The sequence below is a fragment of the Nestor notabilis genome, unplaced genomic scaffold (genome assembly GCF_000696875.1).
Source record: "Nestor notabilis isolate BGI_N333 unplaced genomic scaffold, ASM69687v1 scaffold4783, whole genome shotgun sequence".
NCBI lineage: Eukaryota > Metazoa > Chordata > Aves > Psittaciformes > Psittacidae > Nestor > Nestor notabilis.
Window position 1 is genome coordinate 1 of NW_009920470.1, and position 22,905 is coordinate 22,905.

The window sequence follows — 22,905 nt, forward strand, 5'->3', positions numbered from 1 at the left end:
GGTCGTGGCGCGGTTGGGTCTGGCGAGTGGCTCATTGTTCCCCGGTAGAGCGGAGGAGATCCGAGCGCGGTGAAGGGTGTCGTCGAAGTGGTGGAGGAGGCTGTGTGCGGAACTCTTTCGTCCGGCATTCTCTGGGGCTGGTGTTGTAACTTGGTAACTTGGAGAACTTTAGTCTAGCGTTACTGTTACCTCTCCCATAGTAAACCAGATAAGCGTTGCTGATAGCTGATTTTGCGTTCGTTTTCCTTCTTTAGAACCAAAACCAGTGCCTCAGTATTTCTTTAAGTACGTAGCTGCTTTTTTTGTTGTTGGGGACGTGGGGGGAGTGCTTGGGGGGTGTGTGGTGTTTTATTTATTTATTAACAAGGTAGCTTCTTACAAGTTTTTAAGAGCATAGTAGTGTTTGGGTTCTGAAAGTTCTTCAGGTTTTCTTTTGCTTTAGTCTCTTAAGAACTTTTTGAAGTGTAAGAGGGAATAAGTGTTACAGGCTTGTATGACATAAAGATCACGTCTGTGAGGATAAATGTTATTTAAATTAGATCAGTGGGATACTTGTTATAGGTGTGTTGCTATTTTAAAGAAATTGTTCTGGCTGGAGGAGTACAGGAAACTTGTGAGTGAGTGGATATCTTTAGGAAATGTTCTCTGTGAGATGTTGACAACTTAAAAGTGAAAGGTGATGTTACTGCTAGTGGTAGTACTTAGGTTTAAAATCTTCAGGGAAAGGAGTATAAGTGTACTCTAATGGTGTGGGTGGTATGGGTTTGAGGTTTTTTATTTTAACTGATGAATATTAAGCTGGCTTAAGATTTGCAGGTAGTATATAAAGTAACCTGTGAACTGCATAAATACGGGTGCTTGCTTTCCACCCCCCCCCCCCCCCCTGGAATGATGAAAGACGAGAAGTGTCCCTGTTTCAGCGTTCCAGATAGATTACTGCAGTTATTTGAAGTGCACTGTGTATTTTCAGTACAGCATACATTTTGGTAAGAGCCTGGGAGGATGTATTACTTATTTATGGTTTCAGTAGTGAGGCATGGACTCGCTGTAGCTTGCAATAGTCTTTATTATACAAATGTAAAAGAACAGTACAGGATTAGTTTTGATATATAACTTGTTATCGAGACTTCATGCAAGTGTGGTATCTAGCCTGCATGTTTATTTCTTTGCAGTTTGTAATTCTAGGTACTTGTTTAAGTTCACTTAAGTGATTTGTTTTCTCTACCTGTGATGTTGCTTAAGCATAGGTGATACTTACTTGCTTTCTGTGTGAAAGCAGAATACGTATGTGGTATCGAATCCTGCACTTTCTGAGGTACTAAAGGAATTTATCTTCTACTACTGTTAGACTTTATTTTGGCCAGAAAAAGTGCTGCAGAGATTTGTTTACAATGAACTTTAGGTAAACACAGAGTTAAACTGAAAGTTGTAGTTCAGAAATTCAGGAAAAACAGCCTAACAGGCCTGTCTCTAAACAGGGTAGTGCATTATAGTTTCTTTGCAAGCAAGTTAGATTTATATGTAAATTGCTGTGACTGTAATATCTTTGGATTCTTTTAAACATAAATCAACTAGCCATTATTAGTCCCTATGAAACTAAAGATACTGAATAGTTTGTGTGTTTCTTTACAACATTCCCTGCAAACTGTTCACTGTACTGCTGTGGATTCGCTGAAGTGAGCAGATGTGACTGTTTCCTTCAGAACCCTTCTCTCTTGCACTTACAGAGGTGATGCTATAACCTATATACCAATCAGAGAATCAGATGATATTCTACGAGTGAAATTCAAATGAATGGAACTTGGATATAGCAGTATTAAAGCAGAAAAATATGTATATAGTTTTAGTATTAACAGGCTGTTACTCTATTGTTATGGCTCAACAGCTTTGTTTCTCTATGCAGCTTAAGCTTGAAATGCATGTACTATGAAATATTAAGGAGCTGGCCAAAAAAAAAAATAGCATGGGATTGAAACAGTTGGAAGAGAGAAATGCTTTGAAGAACTATCTGGTATACTGTCGTTTCTCTCCACTGATGTCTTTTGTCATCCAAGTGCTTAAAAAGCCTTAACTAAACCGTGTGGTTTGTTAAGATTAGTCAGTATCAGTATATTGAAGTAAGACACTTTCTAGCTTCAGTGTTCTAGCATACTACACAACATCCTTGCAAGGCAGGAGGCTTGTGTATTCACTTCTCAGATATAATTGGGTTAAGTAATGGTCTTTGAAAGTTATGATGGAAACCATGGCTTTTCTGCTTGCACAGTAGAGGGACTAGCATGAGCATCGTGATCTGTTTCTGTAGTAATGCAGGATATCTTAAACATGTTGTCTGCTATCTAGATTTGATTCTCATAGTAGCACCTTTATCTGTGACTCTGAAGATTGCAGTGTACTCTATGTTATTTAATATGCCAGTTTGGGAATAGTGTGTTATCTCAAAGTAGACACCACATCAGAGCAAGATGTGGAGTCATTGTTGGCAAAACTTTCCACAGTAATAAAACAAGTAGGAATACATAAGAAATAATACCTTGCTTGTCTCATTTTGTCAAGTTGGAAGACGAGAGTAAAGAACTTGGAAAACTGTTTAGTGATCGCTTTTGATCCTGATATTTTGGGGTGGGAGGCAAGCCTGAAAGATCAATCAGAAAATATGTAGAGAATATGAACATAATGTTGAAAGCTTTGCATAGCATGTGTAATTGTGGTGTGTCAGGGTGCCAGTATCTGTTTTAGAAACCATATGCTACTAAGCAACTAAAGTAAAATGTTTTTCTAATCTTGGCTTATTACATGTAGCTCTATAGCTAGTTTGGGACACTTCTTAGGAAATAGGATAGACTGAATTGGTAGGATCAGAAAGATATATAAACTGTTAACAGCTTGCTTGTTTATGGAATAGTTCTTCACACAATATTTGGGAAAAAAACCCTGTTACTGTAAAAAGAGAGTCTTCATGATCTGTGTTTACTTAATAACTTCCATAAGGCGTCAAGAAACATGTTTGCAGTGGTGTATGTGGTTTGGAGTGGCTGCAAAAGTTCCTCACTGACCCTTTGACTGTTCTCTCATTACTCTGTGTAGTCAACCCCTAATCCTGTTAAATGGGTGTATCTTTTCCTCTTCCATGGGACTTAAGAACTTGGAATGCTCAGTGACAGAATCTATGCAGTGTGCTGCATGCCAGCGGTGGAAAAAAGAGTACTGAAAGGTCCTCAGCATACAACTATATGGAACTGTGACACTGTACTGGAGTGGTGGTATATGTTGTTAGGCAAAATGGCTAAGGAGAGAATCTGTGAAATTGGTAGTGAGGGTTTGGTTGAAGGTGTGGAGGCAGGCAGAGCTGCATTAAAAAAAACATGTATGTACACACAAGCAGAAACTCCCCCACAGTGAGATTAGAGGGTTAGTTTCCTTGGTCGAAGTTTTGGGAACTTTCCTATTTCTCGTTTTGAGTGTGGTGATGCAGTTTAGGTTGTGCATCTGCAAGGAGATGGAGTACCTGGCTTAGTGGTCTCCATCCTGTGTCCACAGGGTCTTCTGGAAAAGGAGCACTGAAAGACTCTTGTCAGTTGTGCCAAAATACGTTTCTAAACACGAAGACAACTCTAAAGCTGTTTTATGATGACAAAGCAGGTACTGGGTGAGGCTTTTGAAAGGGTCATGTGACTTCCAGTTCGGTAACAAAATGTGGTTGGGATTGAGGATGGAAACTCCTAGGGTTTTTTAGTACAAATGAGTGACTTGTTTCTAGGTTTATTAAATATGTTCTATAACATAGCATTTCCAGTACTGAAAGCATTCTCACTGTTACTGTGTATGAAGTGAATCCCAGGCCTTTTTTATCCCTGCTGTGCAATGCCACAAGTGCCCACCTTCAGTGACCATAGGCAGGATTTCTAACTGGATCCAAGTATATAAAGTAAAATTCTATTGTGCAAATTTTAACTTCTAGGTGTTTTTGGAGTGAAGCTCATTATTTCCCAAACTAGTAGCAGAGAGAAAAGTGCTTCCTGTAAATATACATTACGTGTCTCTAGAAGAGCAAAGCATAAGACCCTAGTCCCCGCATAGGCGTTGCGCATTTTTTTCCCACTGTAGTAGTGCCCTAGTTGATAGATAAATCAAAAAGCAAGTTAATAAAATCCCAAGTAGTGCTTTATACAGTGGTTGTAGGCAGTGTTAGTAAGATGTGACTACATTGGTTCTTTTAAATCATATACTGTAACTGGTTTGAGGGGTTGAGTTGGAGCAGAGAACAAAGGAGTAATAGTCTAAGGGCTTGGTTTGCTACAAATTGGTATTATTTCAGTGCCTGGAGTATCAGCCACTGCCTCCAGAGGATGGATTTCTGCACGTCTGTACCAGATTGGCTATATAATTAGTGTTTCTTACATAGGAACTGTAAAAATACAATGCTGTTTGCTTTTATTTTGTGTAAGTGTGGCGGAAACTGTGTCTTGTGGGTTGTTTGGTGTTTTTTACTAAGCTACAGTAGGGTAAAAGTCATAGGCAAGGCCCTGGTGAACAAACTCTTCTTTCTGTGAAACGTGCTGTAACATTACCTTTAAGGCAGACATAAGACTGTCTTCATATTCTGTTCTTGCTTACCATGTACTACTTCGACCAGTCTCCAATATAAGAGAGATTAGCTGGAAACTTTAGGACTGGTTTGAACTGCAGTAATTCACAGTATTTCTTCTGTTACTGCCTTGGCAAACTTGCCAAATAACCAAGTATCTTTGGAAGCTAACTCTTCTAGAAAACTAGTAGTAGATGGCATTTGTTTGAGAAATTTAGCTGCTGTCACCTAACATCTTAAAAAAGGCAGGAAAGTGACAAGCAAGCATTCCATCAGAGGCTCCTTCTAAGTGTGTACTTGCGATGAGATCTTTGTTACAGCTTCCAGCCATGTTTAATGGCAAAACCAGGTATGCTGAACATTGAGTTTGCTTCGCTGAAAGTTGTCTGATAAAGGAGGTGGTAAAGATAACATTAGTGAAAGGTCTGCATTTCTTAATGGTCAACATAAAGAACTAAATAAATCTTATTGTGCTGCTTGCCTTTACTGTAGTGATTAGTGTGCTGGTTTTATTTTAACAAGTGCTTTAAAGAAGGGAAACGAAGACAGATTTAAAGGCAACACAGGTAGAAATCCAGCAGTTGATAAAAGTTGGTGTGAGACCACTGCATAACTTACTGAGCTCTGTAGGTTGCAAGAAAAGATAATTGCTGTCGTGGCTGTGAGTTCCTAATAGCTTCAGTGCTTAATTTTAATTAACTGCTAGATACTTGTAAAACTTTACAATTCCTTCTGAAATTACCGAGTCCTTCATGTTGCTTTCCCAGTGGTGTTATGGGATGTCTTTCCTCATTTAAAAGAGATCTACTCTGCCATCAGATTATGAAAGCTGTGTTGCTGCTTCTGTGGCGTCATTGTTTTTTCAGGCTAAGGTTCTCTTCTGGAGTCACTCGTAATCCAGCAGCTTACACATTATGCTTTGAGACCAGTAGTGTGTCATTGAGGACTGAACTTGCAACTATACTCTTTCTCAACCCATTATAAATGTTTTATTGCTTTTATTTCTGAGTAGTTGTGCCAGGTGCAGTTGTCTCATTAGTATGATTTCAGTCATAGATTGGCACATAGTTTGTGTTTGTTTTTTTTTTTCCCTGTGGCTTTGTGTTACCTGTTACACTGTTGCTCTCCTGCTGTACTTCAGTATTATTTATTTATTTTGAGAGCTAGGGAAAAAACCCAAAACAAACAAAAAAAACCCCAAACCCCACAAACAAACAAAACCCACACCCTCCAAAGAACAAGAAAAAAACCCAACAAAACAAAAACCACACACCCCCTGCAAAAGTCTGTGAGGAACTCTGAATATTACTTAAAAGGATAGAAGACTTAAGTTCAGGTCTTAAGTAAATTGACTTACAAGTTTCTGATCAGCAGGGTATTGCTTTTTAGATGTCTGTTGTGTAATAGTGTTATAAATACTTCACCATTTTAAGTTCTGAGCTAGCATTTTAAATGACTCGCTCTAGGCATGCGGTACAGTAGCTTTCAGTAGCTATAAAGTAGGAATGTAGTTTTCCGTAATTCTGTATTGCATTTGGATTAATTCTAACACTATTTCAGTAATATCTAGTTAATAAAGTAACACGTCTTGGTAAGAGTTGAGACCTCTTCTTGCAGTGGAAGCTGTTGACAGATGTGTTGGAAGCTAAAGAAGGGACTCCTAAAAGGAAGGAGTGAGTGCCAGAAGTATTTTGGTGAGTTGCTGTAGCCCTGGCCTGAAAGGGCATGAAGAAAATAAGAGAGGAAACATAGCGAGTTCAGATAAGAGTCATTCCAAAACATTGTACCCCTAGACTATGGCATGTTGCTTGAATGGCTTTTTTTAATCTCTGCTTGCATGTATATATTAATCACTGAAAATACTGCACAGCTGATGGTCACTTCGGTGGAAAGTTCTAGAGTATGAAAGTAATCTCCCATTGAAAACAGGTTTCTTAAGAAATGCTACTACATCTCTGAGGTAGACTTGCCCTGTATTTGCCACTTGCAGCTGTGGTAGAGTTTTGAAAGACGCTGTGTAACAAATTTACTCTTCTGATACTCTAGAGAGAAGCACTGAAGTAGCGTTTAAAAGGATTGGTTTTGAAGATTTCAGAGAAAACAGAGTAGATCTGGTATTTCCATATAAAAATTTGGGGGTTTCTTCATAAGTAGGGTGCATGTTTCAGCTGGAAGAAGGTTGTCTGTTAGCCAGTCTTGATTATTGTGGTGTTGTCCATCAAAGTAGAAGAGTGCTGTGGGGAAGGCATGCTTCTGTTCGGTTGAGGTACCAGAGACATCTGTGCCTGAAAACGTGGTGTAATTGCAATATGTATCATTTATAAATGCATAGCATGGCATAACTTGGATTGCCGGAGTGATTTGCTCAAAATAGGAATTATATGGGGGAAGGAGGAAGAAAGTATGAACTTGATAGCCACTTCAAACTCTTGTGTGTCAGTGATCTTTTGTTATTTGATGGTCTCTAATTTCTCTTCTAGAACTTATTTTTGCATATACCCAAATAAAAATTATTGTAATTCATTCAACTTCTGTAGGTCAGACTTGGTGAAATCTTCTCATTCAGAGCAGTTTTTTTTGTAAGCTGAGTCTCTCAGAAAAGCAAGTTAGTCATGCCTCTATCTATAGTTTTACTAAGTGCTTATTGTTTAACACAAGGCAGGGGACTTTCTGCCACTTTATATGACAAACATGGTGGTAGAATGCTTCTGGAAGATACTGAATCTCAATTCAGTTGTCTCAGTCTTTGGGTGATAAGGTAACCCAGCTATTTGGCATCTAGTATCTGACATTCCATATAGAATAATAGAATGGTTTGGGTTGGAAAGGACTTCAAGATCATCTAGTTCTAACCCCCAGCCATGGGCAGGGAACCTCCCATTAGGTCACTCAAGGGACCTGTCCAGCCTGGCCTTGAATGCTGCCAGCATTCACAACTTCCTTGGGCAGCCTTTTCCAGTGTCTCTATATCTATCCTTATATCTAACCTAAATATCTCGTTTGAGTTTGAACCCATTACCCCTCATCCTATCACTACAGTCCCTGATGAAGAGTTCCTCTCCAGCATCCTGTAAAGGCCCCCTTCAGATACTGGAAGGCTGCTCTGAGGTCTCCACGCAGCTTCTCTTCTTCAGGCTGAACAGCCCCAACTTTCTCAGCCTGTCTTCATACAGGAGGGGTTCCAGCCCCCTTACCATCCTTGTGGCCCTCCTCTGGACTTGCTCCAACAGCTCCATGTCCTTCTTACGTTGAGGACACCAGAACTGTACACAATACTCCAAGTGAGGTCTCATGAGAGCAGAGTAGAGGGGCAGGATGACTCCTTTGACCTGCTGGTCACGCTTCATTTGATGCAGCCCAGAGTACAGTTGGCTTTCTGGGCTGTGCACACACACTGAAGCTGGCTTGAAGTTGGCATGTTCAGTTTCTCATCGACCAACACCTCAAGTCCTTCTTCACAGGGCTGCTTTGAATCCCTTCTCCACCCAACCTGTAGCTGTGCTTAGTATTTCCCTGACCCGGGTTCAGGACCTTGCACTTTGCTTTGTTGAACTTCATGAGTTTTGCATTGGCCGTCAAGCATGTCCAGGTCCCTCTGGATGGCATCCCTTTCCTCTAGCATGTTGCTTGTACTACACAGTTTGGTGTCATCGGCAAACTTGCTGAGGGTGCACTGAATCCCACTGTCAGTGTCACCAACAAAGATGTTGAACAGGATCAGTCCCAACACCGACCCCTGAGGGACACCACTTGTCAGTGGTCTCTATGTGGACATTGTGTAGTTGACCACAACTCTCTGGTGTGTCCCTCCAGCCAATTCTGTGTGCAATGGGTGGTCCATCTATCAGATCCATGCCTCTTCAATTTAGAGACAAGGATGTCATGCAGGACAGTGTCAGACACTTCGCACAAGTGTCCAGGTAGGTTATGTCAGCTGCTTTGCCCCTGCCCATCAGTTCTGTAGCTCCATCATAGAAGGCCACCAAATTGTTCAGGCAGGATTTGCCCTTAGTGAAGCCATGTTGGCTGTTGCCAATTGCCTTGTTGCTTTTCATGTGCCTCAGCATGCTTTCCAGGAGAATTGCTCTGTGATCAGGTGAGACTGACTGGTCTGTGGGGATGTATTTCCCTTTTTCCAGTCATCAGGAACCTTTGCCTGACTGCTGTGACTTTTCAAATAAGATGGACAGTGGCTTAGCAGCTTCATTGATAGTTCCCTCAGGACCTCTCTGTGATCCTTAGATGATCTCAAACCTGATCCTCTCCTACAGTGGGCTTAAGGGCTTCATTCGCCTAGTCCCTGTGTATATCTTTTGTAACTTGACTGGTGTGGTCAGAGCATTTGCCAGTGAAGACTGAGGCAAAGAATTCATTGAGAACCTCAGTCTTCTCCAAATCCAGGGTAGCCAGGTCTCCTGTTTCCTTCTAGAGAGGGCCCACACTATCCCTAGTCTTTCTTTGGCAGCAGCGTACCTATAGAAGACCTTCCTGTTATCCTTGACATCTGTGGCCAGACTCAGTTCTAACTGGGCTTTAGCTTTCCTGATCTGATCCCTAGCTTCCTGGACACTACCCTTCTTGGAGCTCTACTTTTGAACATAGGCGTGCATTTGAAATGGAGAAGTGATAACCAAGGAGACTTCAGTAAAGCAAACTTAAGTCCAGTAAACTCCCTTACTTTTTCTGCTCTAGTTAGTCACTTGACTCACAAGGGATTGGCAAGTCTACCAGACATACAGACCTAAAGGTCTGCAAATGAAAAACACATGATCTTTGAAAGCAGTATGGTTAATATATTACATTGCCTTTAGGTTCCTGTATATGTTGGTTACTAAAATAGCATTAAAATGTTGTGTTTAGTGTTTGTGTACAAAGGCTTGGAGTCCTTGTGCTTTTGTGAACAAAATGCAAATGTGTGTGTGTTGAGTTTGGTTCCAGAATTGTTGGAGCTCATAACCTGGTATTTCAAGCTGGAAAAAAATAATTCTTCTCTTTGGCAGGATACTTGAGATGCTTTTATGGTGCATGGGTTGGTGTGGTTTGGTTTTTGTTTTGTTTTGTTTGTTTGTTTTTGTGTTTTGGCTTATTTGTTTGTTGGCTTGGTTTGTTTTTTTTTTATCTGAAGATATGTTTGCAAAATACTCTGATAGCAGAGCTTTTTGGCCAAATGCTAGGTAGGCATGGACATGAATTAATGAATGTGCTGTTATCTTTGCCAGACGTCTTAGTTGCTAGTACTTCCTTTTTTTTTTTTTCTTTTTTTTTTTTTTAATGACCACTACTATCCCTGTTCTCAAAAGAAATAAACATCTTGTCTTGCTTGAAACCCACATTAAAGAGCAAAATCAAAAAGTCCTGTGTAACTGATGGAAAGGGAAGGTGAATTTTTGTGTTAGAAATTCATCTTCCAGCTGCCAGAAACAGCTACATCAGAAAGAAGCATCAATCAATAAGATGCTTTTTATTGCCTGTTTGGTATTGGCCAAAGCACAGGCAGGTAGGTAAGTGGCACTCTGAAGCCTGTTATGGATGTCTAGTTAAGCTCTTTAATGTTACTTTGCCTTACGTTGGAAGAATTAAACTATAAAAAGCAGAGGTTGCCTTCATGACCGAATATGCTTCCTTTATAAGTTTGTATGTGGGCTGTATTGTTTCTTTCTAAGTTAAGCTGTTTTCAAATTGAAACTGACTGAATTGTTTATGCAGACTTACACCAAAATAACTGGCATTCTTAATGTTTGTGTATTTATTTCTGTGCAGTTTTGGATAGATTGGGTCTTAATGTAAGAAGAATAGTTGTGAGGAAATACTGCTGCAAAAAACTAGTAATGTTATCTAGCTCTGAAGATGTTGCTTCATATGAAATTGCTAACAGTTTATTAAAAAAGAAAGTCTGGATTTACGTTAGGTTCCACAGTCAAGTACAGATTTCAAAGGCAGTTTCATTTCAGTGAGGCAATGAAGTTTCTTCTTTTGTCTCCCAAAAGTAAAGGGGGATGTTTAATTCAAGTTGGGTTAAAAATAAGTATGAAACAGTATTAAATTATAATATTTCTTTTTTCATTGTAGGAAGAAATCTGCTTCATCTAATTCAGTCCTAATTCAGTCCTGCTAATCTGCTAATACTGTAGATTGAAAAATTTTTTGCTGTTGCCAGAATCCCCTGTAATGGGCAAGGAGCCTGAAAGAATACAAATCACTGGTTTTTAACTTTAAAAAAAACTTTTGTGTTTTACAGGTAAGAAACTATTAAACTTCACCTACAGCAGTAGATTTGGCTTCTGCATCTGTAAAGCCTTGAATTTTAAGTGGTTCCTGAGTGCTTTAAGTTTTTCTTGTCCCTGATGTCCACTAAAGGCTTATGTACCTGATTTCTGTAGGTTCACATTTACCACCTTCTAAGCTGTTCTTCCTTCTGCAGTTCAGACTTTTGTGCCCATTCCTTCCTTTTCCGTGAAGCTTTTCTTGGATTGCTTTCTAGCTGGCTGTTTCCAAGTTTGTCTTTAACCCACCCTGCTGGTGCACTGTCTTCTTTCTCAGCCCTACTTTGGTCTTAAAATGAGAATCAAGGGTCATCTAGACACACTGCTGTGGTTATTCCATTTGTTTTACAGGGAATATGTTTTAAAGTGTTTTGCTTTTGTGCCAGGAGGTGTAATTGCTGTCTACTTTCTCATTCTTTGGGAGAATTTCAAAGCAGATGTGTTCATGAACTGGCATACATTAGGTATGAATGTGGTTTAGTGCTGTAGGTTGTAATATTGAAGTTTGGTAGTACTGTCTTTTGCAACTGGATTTCTGGTGCTGAACTGCATGCTTCAGTGTCAAATTGTCTTCTGAAAAGCTATGCGCTGTTTAGCTTGCTTTTTGTATTATTGTGGAACCGTCTTCTCTCAGTACAGAGATATTTTCATTTTGAATATAATAGGGAGAATTCAAAATAAGAATATAACTGAATTCTGTGACTAGTGAATGTTTTAAATGTGTAAATGTTCAGCTGTTGAAGTGGAGTTACTAGAAAATAATTCATCCTTTTTATTTGGGCGGGTGAGATCAGTGTCTGATATGTAGCTATTTCAGGTAATGAAGATCTAATTTATTAACACTTATTAACCCATAGGTTGTGATGGAGTATAAGAATTGACAAGGATACTTCTGCTTGGTATAAAATTGCTCTTACAACTTCATGGCAAACTGTAGATTTCAGGTGATTTTTGTGCTTTTGCTGGACAGTTATGACCTCTTGACTTTTTGAGAGATTGGTGTCTTTGAATAAACATCAACTAGTTTGGACTTGTTCATGTACTTCAGCATGCCAAAGCAATTGATTATTGGGACATACAGTCATAATAGGCATATGTCTATATGCACATGATGGATATTATCTGCATATTATGTAAGAAAATACGTGTAGTTCTGATCTAGATAGAAGTGCAGCTGGTATGTGTAAATAAGGAAGGCTACTGTGATAAGTAAGGGTGAAAGTGATATAATTTCTATCCCAGTTCTTAACTGTTCTGCCACCGTAGTAGGCTGTCTTCTCCCTTGTCTGATATTTGCCTTCTCATTAGGAGGAGGAGGCGGCAGCTGTTGAAGAGGATATTATGAAAATTACTGTGTCTTTATGCAGTTTTCTAGCTTGTTTCTCTTCCAGTCAAACAAGGACTACCATGTGATGTCTTTTGCTTGCCGTTCACTTGAGTTTGTACTTGCCCTCTGAAAATATAGTGGTTGTATGTGCTGTAAATGAGTACAATGGCTAGAAGGAATTGTATCTGTAGTACAAATTTAAATTGTCCTATAGTCAATGAATGTGATAAAGTGTTCCTCTTGTATTCTGAAATACTGTTTGGTTAACCTGGAGTTCTTGATGGTATTTGGGAGAAGGTGTGTTTTTTGGGTTGTTTTTTTTTCTTTTTTTTCTTCTTTTTTTTTTTTTAATATAAGTGAAACTGTACCTGCAAACAGTTCGAAACGCTGAAATATTGCTAGCTTATATGCAAAGAATGCTCCCCCACAATTCCTGAATCTTACAACTCAAGGATAGTGAGGTCTTACTAAGATGGTTATAGAATCATAAAATGGTTTGGGTTGGAAGGGACTTTTAAAGCTCATCTAGTCCAGCCTCCCTTCAGGAGGCGTGTTGGGTGGGAAAGAGAAGGGCTTGCATCTGTGGCAATCATCAAAATAATTGTTAATGCTGAGAAGTGGAATGGATGAGCCTTCAGGGCAGCCAGGCATGGAGGCTGGGCCTCCCAGCTAGTGTCAAGTACCAAGTCTGTGCTGATGAGTGGGTGCTGTCTGGGTACTCTGGTGATGCTGTGTTTGTGGTGTCATGGAAGAGAGCCCTGGCATGATGTAGTGTTGCCAGGGGAGCCATGCTGGAGGTAGATCCATTTCCATCGTTTTTTCTTTGAGTGGATCCACCCCTGTGGGCTACACACCATCAGCTGCGTGAGCAATGGCCATCACTGTCATGGTGTGCTACCTCCTCTTCCTCTATGTCTCCTGCAACTACCCATCTGCTTTCCCATGCATAAGCGGGCAGCTACTCGCCTTGCTGCTTTGGGAACTCTTTGTTCCAATCATCCTTGAATCTGAATCAGGAAACTGTGGACCAGCTGCCAGGGTCTATCTGTGGCCTGGAGCAAAAGGCAGTGAGGTGGCTTGTGACATCTGTGGGCCACTGTGGTGGAAACATATGTGGCCAAATATGAGTGTTTTGGGAGCTGAGGGGGTGGCAGTGGTCTGAAAGATGCTCTTGAGGAAAGAGAAGGTTCAGGTGGGCTGAGGCCTCTTTCCTATGGATTGCTTCCCTCTGCCATCTTGCTGCCGCTTGGGCACAGGGACTGTCCTGCACCTCCTCTCTTGTGCCTGGGCTCCAGCTCCCTCCTCATACTGTGCCTGGGCTCCTTCAGTTTAATAGTAGCGGCATTGGAGCAGGAGGGGTGGGGGTCTCCAGTGACCTCCCAGTGCCCTGGCTCACTGAAAGCAGCACAGTGCTCACAGAGCAGCACAGAACCTCACCCTGTGCCCAGCAGTGACTGAGAGAGGGCAAAGCATCCAGGCCTTCCACCTTGGGGAAGGGAGGTGCAGCTGGCTTGCACAAGGCCTCCCAGCATTCCAGAAAAGTCGTTGATTGAGTTTGCTTCCCTTTCAGTATCATTCTAGTTTGTCATATCCTGTTAGAAATAGGAGGACTAGGACTGTGCACAGTACTTGAAATCTGGATGCAATACATATTGAATTGTTGAGGTAAAGGTGGTTGCATTTTGTGCCCTATTTAATTTCAAATCATCTATTGGCTCCCTTCTCCACAAAGTTTCTTTGAAACTTCACTAGCTTATAATAATAAAAATCTAATCATTAGTGTAAGGAATGGAGTATTTCTTAAAAATGGATTTCCACTAGGGCTCACATACATGGCTTGAACAGGCTGTCCTGACCCTGTAGAGACCACTACATCTTACCTGGTGAACACGTGAGATTTTTTAGTCTATGTCAGATTGTTCTTACATTTTGTTTAAGAAATGTAGAAACTACCATGAAAACTCCTTTATTACTGCTTTTATTTTCTGATTTGTGGTTGCTAGATGTAATGTAGTTAAATCTAGGGACTTGGAACAATAGCATATCTTTCTAGCTAATAACACTCACAATGAACCTCACTGCTTTAATTGAAGATAAATTTATTTTCATACAGCTTATTGGATAAATATGATCTCTATTGTATTATTTGCAGTCTTTAGAAATGTAAGTAAAGAATAATTAAAAGCAGGGGGTTTGAACTACTTAAAAACCATGCTATTTTGTTGGGATAAATTAGATGAAGAATTCTTTATCCATATTTTATCCAAATTCATTATTTTCCCCCCTGATCTCTTGGTGCAGAAGTGTGTGTTGCTGTATGAGATTCTTTATTGCATTCAAGTGAAAAAGTATAGAATTCAGTTTACTGCATTAACTATTGCTATAAATTGCTATTACTTTACAGACAAGAGCTGTTATGGTCCAGATCTTCAAACCAGAACGCTGATGTCTTCCCCACCCTCCCCCCCCCTGCCCCCATGTTATTTTGTTCAAGTTTCCCTCAATTTCAGTGTAAATGCATAAGTTCTTAACTTTTCCATTTAATAGGTCTTGGGATAGAATGTTTTGAGGACTCATGCCGCAGCCTGTAAAGGACAGGCAGTTGTAGGCAGCAGGCATACAGTGAGTGATGCTCTGGCTGGGTGAAATACAGTTTGAAAAGTAGCCACTCAAGTGTCTTCTCTTTCCATTGGGGTGACTGGTAATTCTGCTCTGCTCTAAAATTTCTTGAGACATGCACTTGTGCTTAGCTTTGCTTTGAACAGATGGTCTGCTTCCAGTGTAAGCATAAGCACTTTATCAATGGTGCCTAATTACTGTCTATTGTTTGGAGAAAGGAGAGGAAAAAAAATAGAACTGGAAACTAATTAATTAAATGTACCTCAGGACTAACTGGTTGAGGTTATGCGAAGCTGAAGCTGGCAGAAGGGGCATGCTCAGCATTTTAAAGAAATCGTTTAATGCATTTAAAGGTCTGAAAAAGATGGGTAAATTCTCTTTTAATGATAAAAGCATAATAATTTATCTTCAACATTACTTTGTCCTTTCCCAAACCCACCTGCTTCTCTGGTCTTTAGAAGGCAGTGGATTGTTTGCATCAGAAATGCTTTTATCATTAAGAAATGGAAGACCTTCTTGAAAGCCTGTAGTGGCTCCAAGGACTTTCTTGCTGGATGCTTTTCTTGCATCCAGCTACTAAGTTGTCTTTTGTTAGTTGCTACACAGGAGTTGTAAAGCCCTGTTTTGCTGAAGTAGGCTAAATAATTTAGGATGTATGTTTCTCTTGCTTGAAAAATGAAACTAGGTGTTGCTGTAAAATCTGTGAAGTTCCTACTGGAAGCTCAATATGCTTTTAACATCCAGTTGTCAAGTAAAAACAACCTTCATCTGACTAGCAGAGGTCCTTCAGTTTTCTTTATGCACTGATCTAGATCCCTGTGTCTGCTTGTAGCTACCAGTACCCACATGTTACATAGAGGTATGAGGCACCAAGTTTTAAGTAACTCCATGCAGGGTATGTTTCTCATGTTTACTTTACCTGAGGATGATGCTTAAAATTTCAATGAGCAGCTAACTTTAATAGCTTTCTTATTTGCTGAAGGGACTTCTGGATGCTTTAAAGTAATGAGTCTCGTTTGTAAAAGTTCAGTATGGGAGACATTGTCCACAAAGTGTATGCCTGTCTGACTGGAATTCCTATCTTCATCCTGTAGCTTTAAAGCAGAAATGTCTCTGTGTAGGAAAGGTGTTTGATAGCTGTGTCAACTGGAAGCTACAGAAGCTTACTGATACAGTTGTTAGCAGCTTCTTTTGGTGGAGATGCCAGTTAAGCATTTGGCCTCTAGAAAGAACCACAGACTCAGTTACTGTTAAACAAAATACTCTGTGGTTTTCTTCAGCTGTAGTAGGCAGGCTTCAATTTTTTTATGGTCTGAAAAAATTGCTTCTAAGCTTTATTTCTTGAGTAAACAATTCAAGTGAGAATTTCAGTTACCTCTGTCTCAGAGCAGTTGACAGGCTTTCTGCATCTTGGTGAAGTGGTTGCTTTCTTTTCAGGTTCAGGTCAGGTGTTTGCCACATGGAATGTTATTTCAGCATTCATTCAGAGAAGAATCTGCAAACAGTATCAACCAGGGAAACAAAGCAGTATTTTTCTGAGCACTAGGTGTTCCTTAGGATCTTTAATTGGCATAACTTGTACATCAGCAAGTTGATGTGAACTTTCAGAAGTGATGTTTCCATGAATTGGAAGTCTGTTAGTCTTGCTATCTGGAAAATTTCAGAGATTATGGAAAGCTAACTCGAGTTACGAAAGATACATCTCTGCAGCACCTTTACTATCTTTTTCTTTCCACACCTGAGAGTTTTTTAGTATTATCCTGGATTACTTTTCTTTTAGAAGTATCTCATCTTGAGCATATCTAATATTTGGCAGTCTCGTACATCTTTAATTGAATCTAGGCATGATTTTTCTGCTCCTATTGGTAGTGGAGTTGAACATTGGGAGTACCACAACCCAGCTTATCTGTGGAGTTGATCATAAGTTTGCAGATAGTGAAATTTAGGAGGAGTACTCTTGATTTGTGGACATCAGGAGTAATTGTGACTATATTAATGGGACTGAAGTTTGAAAAACATGAAGATAATTCAGAATTTCCGAATTGGTAGGTTTGGGGGGGGAGGGTAGAACAGTAGGCTGTGGGAAGAATAACAACTTTGTTGTTAAAATTTCCATTCAGAACTATGTTAGACTGATTCTAGATTATCGCCAGCAATAACGCCTAAGAAAATTCTCTTCTCTCCAGGGTTCCTGGACTTCCTCTTTGGCGCATTTTATGTTGTTTATCTTTCCTTATTTCAAAGGACCTGGGCTCCTGTTGAAAAGTGACGGAATAATCTCTGGCCAGCACCTGCCATGTTGAGGGAGCACCCCTAAAAGAGCTTGCCTGGGAGACAGTTTGGGAAATAACACAGTAACATGTTCGCAGTAGTATGCCTTTTTTTTTTTGTTGTTGTTGTTGTTGCTATTTTCAATTGTTGAATTTCTCTTGAAATAAGTAACTGAGAAATACATTGAAGCTACTGAAATGAGCTTTAATCACTGCAGAGGGATTTACACCTGGAATTAGCATTGATGGTTGTTACTTGCAAAGATGTTGCTTTCATTAATTACAGCAAGGGGGATGATTTGATCCACTTTCTAGAGGCTTAAAAAAGGCAAACCAAACAAAACTTATCCTGTGTGACTAATAATGCACTAGATTCACTGGCTTACAGTAAGTCTGTGCGTAGGCTGAATACCCACAAGCTAGTGTGTTTAACAACTTTGTGTAATTTGATTTAAGCTAATTCATGAGATCAGATTTTTTGAACCCTGCTTGTAAATTTACTAATTCTTTTATTAGAAAATATTTTTTTCTCTATTTTTTAACCACTTAATCGTTGCATGGGATCTCAGATGATTATGAGTACTGATACTGCAACTGAAATTATCTGTACCTTTTCCTGATTTATTTTGTTTGACGCCCATATCTTTAAACAGAAAACTGTATGATCTAGGGGCAGTTATGCATGTTTACGCCTTCTGACAAAAGGCTAAGCAAAGAATGGATGGCATTAAGTGGTCTGTGTGTTATGGTTAAAGCAGCAGTGAAAATCCTGAAAGCAGTTAGAACTTCTGTATTGTGAATATATCAGGCTTTTCAGTGTTTAGGCCAAATACTAGCAGTCTTGCTAATGAAGATAATCATAAGGGGTTTGCTGGATGCTTGGACTTTTACCTGTTTTCCAAATTGCTCAAGTACTAAATTTGACACTTCGCTGTTCTAAATAGCTTTAGTGTGGATGCTGAATCCACTTTGAATTTGGAAATAAATGCTTAAAGCTGCCTTTATCTTAGTTTGCATAAGAATTAGAGAGGGTTTTGGTTTTTTGTTGGGTTTTTTTTTTTTTGGTAGGTTGTTATAAGAATGTCTTTAAGCTTGCTACCTCATACATCCTGCAGCTTACAGATGTGTTCTTGCTAAAATACTACAATTCATTTATATTCTTTGCAGTACCTACGTGTCATCGCAGCTGATGTGGCTAATGCACAGCAGTAACTAATGTATTGAATAGGAAGGCAGTTACTAAAGGAACAAAGGGCATGTTTCCTTATGAGTACTGCTCAAAAACCATGCTCCTTCCAATTGTAAGGAAAGAAGAGTTTCTCTTGCTGTTCTCTAGTATCTGTAGTATCTTTTTAGTCCATGTTCTGCATTCTTATAAGACCAGCTGATAACTGTATCAGAGGTTAAATGTCATATTAAAGCCCTGTTTTGGGAGGACAGGGATGGAGTGAATGATTGTATAGAGCTTAATGTGAAGTGAAAGCAGGCTCTACCATAGACTGAAATATTCTTTCCTGATAGCACAGTTGTCTCGGTAGCAACTGCTTGCAAGGTGTCTTAGAGCAACAGAATTAACGTATGCCAAAGCCTTTTATAAGCAAAGGTGAAGTTGCTCATCCTTACCCATTTCTCTTACAGTCTTTAGCAATGTTTGTGTTTGGGGCCACTGCCCTTTCATATGTTTGCATAAGATATTTTACTGTCCCATGTTCTCCCTTCTATGTCAAGTTTGTGGAGGGAGGTACAGTGAGTGAGTAGGTCCTGTGTTGAAATTAGCTCCAGCACTTTGATATGTACTGCCTGCAAGTTAAAATGGGTTATAATTCCTCCACCTTCATAGGTGTGTCCTTCAGTGGTAGGGATAGTAGTCCAGTGCATTTATGCAGTGCCCATTTTATCTTTCCCAGCTCTATTAATTGTTGAGCAGGTTGTTCTGAACCTGAAACCTAGCACATAGATGAAAAACAAAGGCTGGGAAGATCAAATTCAATAAATCAAAACACAAAGTTACCCTTATTTTTTTTAATGCAGAGTAGCATGTTCCTTTCATGTAAGTAAAACCCTGGAGCTGTCTATATTTGGATGTTAGAATATTGGCCATTGCCGAAGGTACAAAAATTACTGCAGAGTATTCAGTCATCTTTAATCAAGCCTGATTTTCTAGCTTTTGAGCATCAGCACGTACTGTCGATTCTCCTTTGAGTTCTATAAAGTTTCTATGCATGCAGGTATCTTTGGGTTTAGAAGCTATAGAATACTAGTATGAAGTGTTACCCGCAAATGCTGCTTAAATAAATTTGTAAAAGTAATGATTTGTGTTTATTCTTCTTATCCAGACCAGCATGTTTTGGAAATTTGATCTCCATTCATCATCCCACATAGATACACTTCTAGAGAGAGAAGATGTAACACTGAAGGAATTGATGGATGAAGAGGATGTTCTGCAAGAGTGCAAGGCTCAGAATCGCAAACTTATAGATTTTCTTCTGAAGTTAGAATGTTTGGAAGACTTAGTTTCATTTATTATCGAAGAGCCACCTCAAGACATGGATGAACAAATTCGATATAAGTAGGAAAACTTTTGGGGGTGGGGGAGACTTGGGAAGGTGGAAAGAGGGGTATCTTACTCTAGTTCATTTGATAGTGTATTTTGCATTCCTACTTGCTGGTGTGTAGTACAATACTGGTATCTTTAGAGCAAGGGTTTTTTTTCTCAGGAGGCTTTGTAGAATATCATTCTAAAAATGATATTTGTAGAATATCAATCTAAAAATCATTCTAGTATTTGCATATTTTTCAAATGGAAGCCTCTTATTCAGGAACTGGTTCCAAAACCACTTGCTGTCCAAAGGAGGTTTAAAGAAAAAGTAAACTAATAAAATCAGAGCTCTCATGAAGAATCTTGTAGTTGTGATTATTAAGGGAACAGTTGAATGAAGCCCCCTCTTTGGTAGTATAGTTAAGTCTTGGCTTTGTTTTATTGATGATTGGAAAGATGTTTTGAAGATGCTTACGGAAGAATGTACTTAACATGTAATTACTAATGTTTTCCTTTGCAGAGGAATTGTAGGAATTCCTTTGTAGGAATTGGCTGTGGCCGTGACTTCAGCTAGCTTACTGAGAAGGTTCAAACTCGGAAGTCAACCTAGCAATTCGTATAGAAGAATTTATACTATTTTGGGCCTATTTTAGAGTTGTCTATTCAGAAAGTAGCTTTTTTTCTTAAAACAGTAGCGGGGAGGAGGAGGGGAGAATAATAGGCTACACTGTTAGTTGCAGCACTTCACCATTTCTGGTAAACCAAGCCTCTTACAAGTGTTTCCTGTAGCGTTTGAAATTTCAGCTTCTTTCATTTAAGAACCTTATGCTGTCAGTCAAAATTGTCTTTAGTCTGAGTAGGTGGTAGTACCATCAAATGAAGGAAATTACCAGTCTTGATGGCTTCTTAGTTGAATTACTCAATGTTCTGAACTGTACATCTGACTCAGTGTCATGAAGCAGTACTAGCTAGTTTTGCAGGTTTTGTCAGACTGACTAGTTCACTGAGTTTCTACATAATTGCAGTATATATATTTTAATATCCTGAAACTACTCCTTTCGACCATTTTGATGTAATCCCTGTTACATTGGAGAGAGGCAAACACACTGTTCTCTCCCCAGTATTGGTCCAGTACTTCAGTCTGTCTAACTTCTTGGTAACTAACTTTTTCCCATCAAAAAAAGAAGTTGCTTCTGCAAGGAGAAGACTTGAACAGATAGGTTTAATGATATGACAGATGGCTTTAACAGTGGATCATAAAAGCTTGCACTTTCCTTTCCCTGCTTCCCTAGTGTTGTCCTATTGCTACCGAAGAACTGAGTAGTTCATTTCTTAAGTGAAAGAGCAGAGCTTGTAGGCTGAATGCACAGTTATATTACCTTGCAGAAGTTCACTGCTTAAATTAGTGCAGACCAACCCTGCTTGAAAACTTGGTCAGAAGCGTTACCAGATTCTGAATTCAGAGATGGGAGGATGACAACTTAGAAGTATGACTAACAGATTTTCTTTTTTTTCCTTTTTCCCCTCAGATATCCAAACATATCGTGTGAGCTGCTTACATCAGATGTCTCACAGATCAATGATAGGCTGGGAGAAGAAGAATCCTTACTTATGAAACTGTACAGCTTCCTCCTAAATGAATCTCCTCTAAACCCTTTACTGGCCAGTTTCTTCAGCAAGGTGCTAAGTATTCTTATAAGCAGAAAACCAGAAGAGGTAAATATTTGCAACCTCTCCAATTTAACGAGTGCTCTAATAAAGTTGTACTCAGCAATGCTGCTTTAAGACTACCTGAGGATAGCAGCAGAGTCAAAAAAAGGGTGTTCAACTTCCATCTAGCTGAAGATGCTAACCATTTTTTTCATGGTATGCACAGGATTAAAAAATACATTAGGATAAGTAAGACGTGTTTGATCCTCATTTGCCTGAGCTATGTGTGCGATTAATGTATGAGTGCTTACCTTTTGGCTTAGCTCAGCTCAATGTTTTATATGGTGATACTTGTATTAATTGCCGTTGAAGGTGAAGGTAAGTGATTTGAATTGCTGGGAGTGTGTCCAACTTGGTGTGAAGAGTTGTTCTAGAAGAACAAGCTCTGTTTTTATATGCATTATGTTAAGGTTTTGCTCTGTCAAGCTTTGCTGATTAAGCAGAAATGAGAGTAATTCATACCAAAAAGGAGAGCTGACCGTGCATTGGATTATAAGCAGTTTATGGTCAGCCAGTTAGGCTTGAGAGGAGGCCCAAGACACACTGCACATTGTATGGATCTGTCCTGTGCCACTTTTGCTACTTTATACATGTATATTAGTTTAACTTGCCTTGTACTGCAAGCTTTAAGTAGCAAAAGTGTCTAAGAACTTCTCATTTATTTTCTCCATTTGCTAGGAGAGAGAAGCTAAATCTGGTTGGTGTAATTTACCATGTAAAATACAGATAAGCAAATATAAGCTTAATTCTTTTTAATTTCTAGATTGTGGATTTTTTAAAGAGGAAACATGATTTTGTAGACCTCATTATTAAGCACATAGGGACCTCTGCTATCATGGACTTGCTGCTCAGGCTACTGACTTGCATAGAACCTCCACAGCCTCGGCAAGAAGTGTTAAACGTAAGTAAAATGTCTCGAAGGATTTTCATCTGACATTTGTGAACTGTAAGATGGCTTCTCTTCTGCTGGGTTTGCTAAGTTTAGTTCTTCAGTGTGTTGAAGTTCAGTGTGTGGGGTTTGGTTTGGTTTTGTGGGGTTTTGGGCTGCTTTTGTTTGCTTCTTTTTTCTTGGAGCTGCCAATACATTTCCAGCAGAGCCACTGTGCTGGTGGGGATGACTTAGAACCTGAGAGGCTGATCTCTTCCCCTGGTTTTTAATATCTAACTTGCAACTGCCAGATGCAGTTTTAAAAATGTTTTGGACTTTAGTGAAAACTTTTTTTAATATTTTTGGCTTTCTTTTTTTATAGTTGCTCAGAAACACCGACTTACCTTTTTTTGTGAAGTACTGTTGGTCCTTGTTTAGCAATATCGACAGTGTGCCATATGGCAGTTGTCAAATGACTACTTTTAATTTTGTTAATTTTAATTGATTCACATGGATAAAATTCTTACTAACATTGAGAAATGCTTTTACAGTGGCTAAATGAGGAGCGAATTATCCAGCGACTGGTGGAAATTGTACATCCGTCTCAAGATGAAGATGTAAGTATTGGTCTGACACTCTTTTAGGTATGTCTGTTCAGCAAGTTGCTGTACAACGTAGGACTAGGATTTTTTGGGTTTACTGTTTTGTGCCTTCCCCCCCC

At 39.4% G+C, this 22,905-nt stretch overlaps 1 protein-coding gene across 2 annotated transcripts in view; it reads left to right on the forward strand.

Moving 5' to 3' along the window:
* The first annotated feature begins 10,657 nt into the window (after positions 1 to 10,657).
* The window catches only part of PPP6R3 (protein phosphatase 6, regulatory subunit 3), a 45,051-nt gene continuing 32,803 nt past the window's right edge, over positions 10,658 to 22,905 (forward strand). Inside the window, exons 1-5 of one of the 2 annotated variants that reach the window (XM_010010680.1) lie at positions 10,658 to 10,826; positions 19,404 to 19,636; positions 21,136 to 21,322; positions 22,080 to 22,217; positions 22,736 to 22,801. In XM_010010680.1, coding sequence (XP_010008982.1) covers positions 19,410 to 19,636; positions 21,136 to 21,322; positions 22,080 to 22,217; positions 22,736 to 22,801 — 618 coding nt within the window. In that variant the 5' untranslated portion in view covers positions 10,658 to 10,826; positions 19,404 to 19,409. Of the gene's footprint in view, positions 10,827 to 17,156; positions 17,169 to 19,403; positions 19,637 to 21,135; positions 21,323 to 22,079; positions 22,218 to 22,735; positions 22,802 to 22,905 lie in introns of those variants that run through there. The other variant, XM_010010679.1, reaches the window with a different exon arrangement.